Source organism: Salvia miltiorrhiza, chromosome 1 (genome assembly GCF_028751815.1).
Source record: "Salvia miltiorrhiza cultivar Shanhuang (shh) chromosome 1, IMPLAD_Smil_shh, whole genome shotgun sequence".
Classification (NCBI taxonomy): Eukaryota; Viridiplantae; Streptophyta; class Magnoliopsida; order Lamiales; family Lamiaceae; genus Salvia; species Salvia miltiorrhiza.
In genome coordinates, this window is record NC_080387.1 from 58,813,397 (window position 1) to 58,823,621 (window position 10,225).

General features: G+C 35.2%; 1 protein-coding gene and 1 non-coding gene across 2 annotated transcripts; one reads left to right on the forward strand and one right to left on the reverse strand.

Annotated features, from left to right (window-relative positions):
• Positions 1–73, reverse strand: TRNAF-GAA (transfer RNA phenylalanine (anticodon GAA)). Its single transcript has one exon. It is a non-coding gene; the product is annotated as a tRNA-Phe (tRNA).
• Positions 74–6,830: 6,757 nt separating this feature from the next.
• LOC130998963 (extensin-2-like) lies at positions 6,831–8,997 on the forward strand. The gene has a single exon (XM_057924410.1). It carries the CDS (start codon positions 6,867–6,869, stop codon positions 8,745–8,747), a length of 1,881 nt encoding a protein of 626 aa, XP_057780393.1. The 5' UTR covers positions 6,831–6,866; the 3' UTR covers positions 8,748–8,997.
• The last annotated feature ends 1,228 nt before the right edge of the window (positions 8,998–10,225 follow it).

Consider the following 10,225-nt stretch of genomic DNA (forward strand, 5'->3'; position numbering starts at 1 on the left):
TGCGGTGAACGTGGATCGAACACGTGACCTTCAGATCTTCAGTCTGACGCTCTCCCAACTGAGCTATCCCCGCTTGATGTTATATTTATTGTTATTATATTTAATACTACATCAGTAGTCGAAGTATGTTGGTTCAACTAAGACTATAGGTCAAATAATTGTATACCAGTATTGTTCCCTCAAAAAAAAAAAAAATTGTATTGTAATACTTTTATTTGTAAATACAATTGGATTGGTAGATAACTTTTATGAATCGTCTAAAATGATCAAACGTGTTCATCTATATCTATATCTATATATATATATATATAGTTTTTCTCAAAGCAGGAGTGATGTGTATATTTCTTGAGTGGTCCAAATTAAATTACTCTATAAAATTGTCTTAAAATTGAGAAACTTGTATGTTGCCCAATTGATATCACTAATTTCAAGATAGTTGACCAACTTCATTCAAATTTGTCAGATTAATTCACACTGGGATAAAATAAAATAAATAACTCTAAATATATACTCATCCCTATAACTTTTTCAACATATTCAATTGTACAAGTACTATCCAAATATTGAAAATTTGACATTAGGAGAGTCATTGATTCTCTAATATTCTTTCGTGAAGCATGTCACTATATACACATTCAAAATCCAATTCACTTATCCCACCAGTGGTGACAATATCAAAGAATATATTCATGAAATGCAGGTTCTTTTATGAAAATCTCTGAATTTTTGAAAGATTAACATCTTTTAATTGCACATGTATTATTGGATTCTGATTTTTGGTAAGATTGAAGCAAGAGTATGTTAATCAAACTCATTTCATTCATTCATTGCTACAAAGTAGTGCATACAGTAGATACAAAAACATTGAAAAGCTACCAAGCCTTCCATTACATTCCAAATATTGCCAATTTCATGCTAGAACAACATAGCCTATCATCAACCAAGATACAATCAAAACCATCACAACAATTGTATTTTTCCTTCTAACATTCCTGGATTCTTCCTTTAAGCCTTCCATTACATTCCAAAGGTTGTCAATTTCATTCTCCACATCCAGGGGGGAGGCCGAACGTTGATGGATCCTTAAGAGCTTCATATTTTCATTCTTCAAGTAATTTATCACTTCTCTAGCTCTCTCACACATGGGCTCGTCATACCAGACGAAAAAACCACAATTTTTCGTCTACAAAGAAAACAACGAAGTATGAAATTTAAGAAAACCACAGTTTTCTCGTCTACAACCAAGTAAAAGAAGAAATGGCATACTCTCCAATTTCTACATCCTTAGAACCTTCTCCCGGGGTTGTCGTCTGTCCATGAGGTAATTCTCGGAGCTTGAAGCCTCCTGCCTTCAAACTCGCAACGACAATACACGTAATTACTCCCATGCTCAGCATCCATCTGCCTTCGACCACGTGACGATGAGGACCCAAATCCTGAGTTCAAACTCATGTTCTTACCTCGATTTGTTATATCCAGAAGAAACCCTAAGCTAATTTGACAAAATTTCTTCTACTTCTGCCAATTCGTTGCCCCTGCAATCGCAAGTTAGGGTTCATACTATTTGAACCCTAATTTCTAATTAAAGAACCGTTGGAAGCCGTTGGAAGGTGGGCCCCACGCGAAAATAAAATACAAAAAAAATTATTTAAGAAACGGCGTCTTTGGGCCGTCAAACAGGTGGGCTTAAGTGTAGTATTTTTATGGGCTATGGGGAGTTATTTGGGCCTGAGCCGAGTGTGGGGAGCGGAACGCTCTAGGGGTGTGGACTTGAGGGGTGAATATGTACTTTAACCATATATTCAAATATTTTTACAACAGAAATAGTGCAACATACAATAACTTAAATACTCGAGAATATTACATATGTATATAATTGGACACCATACTTGATACGCTTACACACATACACAGATAAACTTAGGAAATCCACAAATTTTGCAAACATAATACGATCCCGAGTCGTATTAATTTTTAATTATTATTATGATCAACACCAACATTTGTAGTAGTTCTGATCTTGACCTTGGCTTGATCAATGTAGTTGGACACCTTATCATTAAAGCTATCTCTCCTGGTGGAATTCCCTCCTCCTCCTCCACCACCAGCGCCGACATGTGAGGCAGTTTTCATCATCCTTTTCTTGAACTTGCTGATGTAATCGGAAAACTTACCTTCATGATGAACTGAGTGACCATCAAATTGAACATGGTGTGGCGGTGGAGATTTAGCAAACTTCTGGCCCCTAGTAATCGCTATTTCTCTCTCATGATCAGATTCTTTGTTGCTATTTTGAGGTGAGAAATGTGCAGCGGAATGTTTGAGCTCGACCGGGATCGTTTGGGATTGGTGCAGGACAAGTAGTGGTGGTTTGGTTTGGGGTGAACCGGTGACGGAGATCGGACCGCGGGTCTGATCGGAAATTCTTCGGTGCCGGAAAGGGCTGACTGCGTTGTGGATTTTTTCACACAGCCCTTGAGATTTCTTGCTGCTGTTGCTCTGTGCCATCGTCATGATGTGATCACTATGAGATTCTAATCTTGATTTTAATTTGGAGTAGTTTGATGCTGACAGTCTCGAACTGGTAGGGTGAAAAATACCTTGTTCACTATCTCAATTTATATGAGAAGATCGATTTTAATGAGACGGGACTAGTAGTGGCTACTTGATCTTCATCTTTCGTGTGAAAAGCACATAGCTAGCCTTGAGCAGATATCACGTGTCGGGTTTAATTAATTCATATGGCCTGTGTCTGTGTGGTTTTAATTTCCACATTAACCTCATCGTTTTTCTTCAAAGAATCGGATTCCATTGTGTCACATAAGTCTAAAGAAGTCGAATAAGCTCTTAGCTGTGGGAATCAAGAATGATGATTGGTCGCATTTGGTGTAAAGCATGTCAAGAATCTATATGTTAGGATACACCCAAAACTAAGTTAAGATAGTCAAGGATGGCAAGAATTGTTGGAGAAATGGGGTTGAAAAGTAGGCCTATATATCATGGAACATCAAAAGCCTGCAGCTTTCACTCCATAAAACAAACGCGTGCGTACGTGGTTTAACATTCATTACTTTAATTAAATTCAAACGAATAATTTATGTTTAGTCTTTCTGGAGTCTTGTTCTTGTATATGCTATACTACGTAGATTATATTGGGCAATTCATTCTTAGTAGACACCTAGGTAGTACGTTGATATCTGATAGCTAGTCGTAGATTAATATTTTGTTATCTGTTAGTCCCTTCGTTCCATTTGACTTGATTTGTATTCTTTTTCGAGTTGTCTATTTAACTTGATCTTTTTGAGTAATCACTTTACATTGTATTAGATATGAGTTCACATATATTTATACTATAATCTTCCTCTCTTAAATAATTATATAAAAATAAAAGTCGAGTGAAATGGGATGAAGGAACCATTTTCATGAGTTTGTTTTGTTTGCTTGGGCTGGTTTATAAAGCTCGTAGTTTAGGGCTTGATACGAGTGGGGATCGGCTAGTTGATATTATAGGAATAACTAAATTTGTAAAAACACACAATTTTATAATAGTAATAGATTGATCAGTAACTGGAGAGAACGAAGTTAACTATATAAATATCTAGAGAATGAATTCCCAATGAATGAGTTACACGTGGGAATCAATATGAATGGTAGCACAGGATGTTGCGTGACTAAAGATTGTGAAGAATCCATGTTAAAATAAATGGCAAGAATTGTTGGAGTAATGGGGTGGAAAATTAGGCCAATCTAAGGAACACCAAAAGCGTCCCTAGCTTTCACTTAATAAAAGAAACAGGTGCTTTAATATTTTAAAGCTCATATTCAGTTGTTTTTTATTACCTCCTTCCGTCCACAAAAGAACTTTTTATTTTTACTTTTTGGACGTTCACGAAAAAACTTCATATTTATTTTTGAATTATACCTCATTATTCATAAATGTCTCATTTACTCTTAGACTACTCCTAGTAGTGACCGACCCAACCATCCAACATTTTCAATATTTAATTAATTTATCTCTCTTCACATCACCAATTAATAATCTATCCAACCCAACCACACTCATGTTTTATGGTTTATCAGTGACCACTTCAATCATCCAACCACAAAATTTTATACAATTATATTCTTATTATTTTTAATTGTAATATTTTAATACAAATAAAAAATACAACAATCAAAATACGAAATACAAAATTAAAAATACACAATCCAAAAAATTTAATGCACCTATCATATCCTAAAATTTAAGATACTACTAAAAAATATGACATGTGTTATTATCAATAAATTTAATTTATCAAATAAATCTAATCCAAAAAATTTAATGCACTGATCATATCCTAAAATTTAAGATACTAATAAAAAATATGACATATGTTATGATCAATAAATTTAATTTATCAAATAAATCTAATCCAAAAAATAATTAATACAATGAAGTAATGAAAAAAAAAAGAGAAAACGAACAATAAAAAAAGAATAAAATAATTAAAAATAGAATAAAAGAACAAAATGAAACAACGGTTGGGGTCGGTCTGTCAGGGGCCGTGGCCCGTGGGCGGTCTTGCTTACTTGCTTCCATGAATCGAATATTAGCACACCATTTGCGCTCAAATTCAATGCTAGAATTTGATGGTCGGGTCTTCAAACATAAGCAAATTAGGAATGGTAAGACATCTTTTAACTAAAAAACATTAAAGAAAAATAAAAGCTGCAAAAAAGAATTAGAAAAAAGATCAGACACGAGAGCATTAATTTACTAACATGCCATTAAAATAAATTAAATTGAAAAAGTAATAGTTGTGTTTCTCCATTATTCTTTCGTAATTGCATAATTATAACTATCATTGTTAACTTCTCACTCAGAAAAAATTAATTAATTAATTAATGCTCTAATACCGAGTTATGTTATTTTCTATTAACCAAAATACTTGAAGTATCTTCCCATATTAAACAAAAGAATCTTGAAAATTAAGTCAGATGGCTTATTTTTGGATCCAAATTAGTGAATATTTGAATTTATACCTCGTTAATTTTTGATCAAATTCAAAATTTAATTTCTTGAAAATATGTCAATGTTGCGAGCTTGCTAGCTCAAGTTCAGATTAGTTTAAATGAACTCCACAAATATTCATACAAACCAAACTATAAATCATTTTGTTGAAAAAGGAAAAGTGCGTATAATTCTTTATCTGGAAAAAGACATTCATTTAATTAACCCCATAAATTCTAAACTTCAATTAATTATACTTTATTACAGCCTCGTAAATTGATTTAGTGATAATTTTAGCCCATTGATAATTTTCGGTAGGGCTGTAAATTCGAGTTGCGGGTATCGGGTATACCCTCACCCGCCCCGATACCCGCAAAATTGAAGAGGAGGGTTGGGTGAGGGTATCAAATCCTCAAAAATCGCGGGTAAAGGGTACCCTCGGGTATACCCGCGGATACCCGCAATATAATATGTAAAAATTAAAATTAAATAATTTTATTTAGGAATTTTAGGAATTAACCCCCAAAAATTTTATTTAGGAATTTTTAGGAATTAATCATCGTTGTGCTTGTTTGTCAACTGTTTATTTATTATTTATTTGTTACAGATTTTATGGATAATCGATGAAATAGAAAGGATATTTCATTTTTTTTTTTGTGAAATGCGTGACAAATACCCTCCAGCGGGACCAAAAACCCGCAAAATTACATTAATAAAAAAAAATTGTGGGATTGTGAGGGTACCCTCATACCTGCAGCGGGTATCCGCTGCGGGTATTCGGGTACCCGCAACATGCAGGAGGGTCGGATGAGGGTGGGGTTTTAGGCGAATTTTGTCCCGCGGGTACCCAAATTTACAGCCCTAATTTTCGGCATCCGAAGGTCCAATTAACAGCAAGATTTTACACGTGACATTTCTACTCGTATAAATTTAATAACATGAAAATTTGAGATATTCATATCATCAAAACAATATCGTTTTCCTTTCTTTTCTTCTTTTTTTCGATATATTTTTACATAAAATTGTGTCATTTGATGACATGGACTAACTAAATTTTTCACATTACTTAATTTATAAATTTTGCATGTAAAATTTGACAGTCAATTGGGTTATACATGCAAAAATGTTTACGGGCTAAAACTGTTATTAAATCATTTTTATTTTATTTTTTTGACTTGGAGGAATACAGCTAAACTAGTGTATTTTCCCTATTAATCACCCAAAGTATAACACAATTACTAAAATTTAAGGTTTTCTCTAATAAAAATGCAGAGCCTGAGAAAAAGACTCATTAGTTAACAATATGAATCGTTATATATATGAATATAACAATTCAGGTATATGAATATATATAACTCAAGATTATACACATTTGTTATTATATTTATTAATTAAGACATTTAAGATTCTGTGTCGCCAAAATATGTAGTAATTGCCTTTTTTGTTGTAGTGGTTAGCACATCTTTGTTAACGTGCAGGTAAGTCTTATATGGCACAAAAATTTGTTTATAAATAAAAGAATTCTTTTGAGTTATTTATTAAGGAATGCAACGCAACACGATGTATATACATTATTTGGTTGGAAACCTCTCACCCATATTTGTTTTACTTAGTATTATTTTTATAAATTCTTCCGATATATAGAAAAACAAAGTATCAAACATGTAGTGCAAGAAGTGCAACATTATTCATTTAAAAATTGACCGATTCAAGCTTAAATGATTAAAATATGTACAAGCAATCCCACTATATTACAGCGGGACAAACTGTGATTGAAATTTAAAAAATCTGTAAGCATATAACAAAATTGATGACTATATAAGGGTTCACATTTCTCAAAGTTCAATCATCAAATACAGAGTAAAGCCTCAAAATGAAAGAATTTGGGAAAACAGGGCAAATGCCCTTATCAGTTTGCCTACTAGTAGTAAGCATCATGATCTCTCAAGTGTCCGCTTTCGATGCTTATGTTTACTCATCTCCCCCTCCGCCCATAGAAATTACACATCCTGATTATAAATCATCGCCACCTCCAAAACATGAAGAGTATATCTACAAATCTCCACCTCCGCCTTCAAAGAAGTACTCTTACAGCTCTCCTCCACCGCCACCATATCAGTACAAATCACCACCACCTCCAAAGCACATAGAACATCCCGAGTACACCTACAAATCTCCGCCTCCGCCTCCAAAGAAGTACTCTTACAGCTCTCCTCCGCCGCCACCATATCAGTACAAATCACCACCACCTCCAAAGCACATAGAACATCCGGAGTACATCTACAAATCTCCACCTCCACCACCAAAGAAGTACTCATACAGTTCCCCCCCTCCGCCACCATATCAATACAAATCACCTCCTCCTCCTAAACATGTAGAGAATCCCGAGTACACCTACAAATCTCCACCTCCGCCTCCAAAGAAGTACTCTTACAGCTCTCCTCCACCGCCACCATATCAGTACAAATCACCACCACCTCCAAAGCACATAGAACATCCTGAGTACACCTACAAATCTCCACCTCCACCACCAAAGAAGTACTCATACAGTTCCCCCCCTCCGCCATCATATCAGTACAAATCACCTCCTCCTCCTAAACACGTAGAGAATCCCGAGTACACCTACAAATCTCCACCTCCGCCTCCAAAGAAGTACTCTTACAGCTCTCCTCCACCGCCACCATATCAGTACAAATCACCACCACCTCCAAAGCACATAGAACATCCCGAGTACACCTACAAATCTCCGCCTCCGCCTCCAAAGAAGTACTCTTACAGCTCTCCTCCGCCGCCACCATATCAGTACAAATCACCACCACCTCCAAAGCACATAGAACATCCCGAGTACACCTACAAATCTCCACCTCCACCACCAAAGAAGTACTCATACAGTTCCCCCCCTCCGCCACCATATCAATACAAATCACCTCCTCCTCCTAAACATGTAGAGAATCCCGAGTACACCTACAAATCTCCACCTCCGCCTCCAAAGAAGTACTCTTACAGCTCTCCTCCACCGCCACCATATCAGTACAAATCACCACCACCTCCAAAGCACATAGAACATCCTGAGTACACCTACAAATCTCCACCTCCACCACCAAAGAAGTACTCATACAGTTCCCCCCCTCCGCCATCATATCAGTACAAATCACCTCCTCCTCCTAAACACGTAGAGAATCCCGAGTACACCTACAAATCTCCACCTCCGCCTCCAAAAAAGTACTCTTACAGCTCTCCTCCACCGCCACCATATCAGTACAAATCACCACCACCTCCAAAGCACATAGAACATCCCGAGTACACCTACAAATCTCCGCCTCCGCCTCCAAAGAAGTACTCTTACAGCTCTCCTCCACCGCCACCATACCAATACAAATCACCACCACCTCCAATGCACGTAGAGCAGCCCGAGTACACCTACAAATCTCCACCTCCACCACAAAAGAAGTACTCCTACAGTTCTCCTCCACCACCACCATACCAATACAAATCGCCACCTCCTCCAAAACACGTAGAGAATCCCAAGTACACCTACAAATCCCCACCTCCACCTCCAAAGAAGTACTATTACAGCTCTCCTCCACCGCCCCTATATCAATACAAATCACCACCACCTCCAAAGCACATAGAACATCCCGAGTACATCTACAAATCTCCACCTCCACCATATTCTTATGCATCTCCTCCACCTCCATCGCCATCTCCGCCTCCATCTTACTACTACAATTCACCCCCTCCTCCTAGGAAATAATTAAGGAGTTTGACTGATATTTCACATTCGTGCCCAACGAGAGCTTAGTTCGTGTGGATTTTGTTGGTCTTCAAGATTTCTTGGTTGTTTCTTTTTGCATTTATTCGTCAACAATGAAGTGGTTGACTAAGATTGTTGATTTATCACGTTTGTATCATTGCCTTTTATTTTAATTACCGATGAAAATTCATTATGTAATTTTGAATTATTAGTATCTCATGCGATTGTGCGTAGAAGGTTTTCGTGATCTATTTAATCAATTATCTTTTTCTTTTTATTATTTAACTCAATTAGTATTTATTAATCTTCAAATAAAATTTATTAATTCGTAATTAAAGCTTATTATTCATGATTTCTTTTTTGAAAGGGGCTTATGAATCATAATTAAGGGATGAGATCCAGTGTCCCACAATTTTATGTGTACCACTATGTCCTATGCTTATATCTATTATTTTAAAAATATTTTTTATAAAAATAAAATTCATTATAATACTATGAATTATATTTAATTTTTATTTCAAAAAATTAAATTTTCTTAAAAAGTATATACCATGACTTTGAATTTATCAACCTATTATTAGCTAATAAAAGTGAAATTAAATGATAAAAAATAATTATATACCTTAGATTGATGGAATAAACCCTAGTTAATCACAAAATTAAACTAACACATACAAAATTGAAATTGAAGAAAAAATATATAAGAAATTAAATAAAATTGAAAGTGGCATACAAAGTGGGACATAAAGTGTGGTACACTGAATCTCATTCCCATAATTAATACTTTAATTATGATCGATGAACTGGGTCTGGGCTTCCAAGTTCCAAATGTACCGTAATGTGATTCTTTCCAATATTGGATAGTCTAAATAAGGTTTTGATGAAAATTTGGATCCTATTGTTTTATTTGACTACAATATGGAAAAGCCTTCACTGTGAAAGAGTATATAGGGGATTATGGATGTCGAAAATTGAGGACGTACAGTTTATTGTAACCTTGACTTAGACGCGATATTAATAATGTGTAACTTCTTTTAATTTAACTAGCAAAATGATACGTGCAAGTTGCAACACACATGAAAGTTATATTGTACAAAATTATATAGAGTATTAGTTTGAATCAAAATAATATTATAGTTGTAAGGTGTAATAAACTGGGTCGTCTATTTTTAGAATTGTTATAACTATGTTGCCTCCTGTTTCGTCTAATTTCGATCATAAGAAATGACTAAAATATCAGGTGTACCGTACGTGAATATATTTAACGTACAGGTCAAGTAATATGAATTACGTACACAAAAGAGGCTACCGACATTTAAAAAAATTGTGTTTTAAGTTAACAACGTGCCTTCTAATTTTCATTTACTAAATCCACACCGATGGCATATTTGTAATTTAATTAGTAATGAGTCATCAAGAGTAGGTTTACGGGCCATACTAAAATACAAAGCCCAATTAATGGTGAAAAACCCTACAGA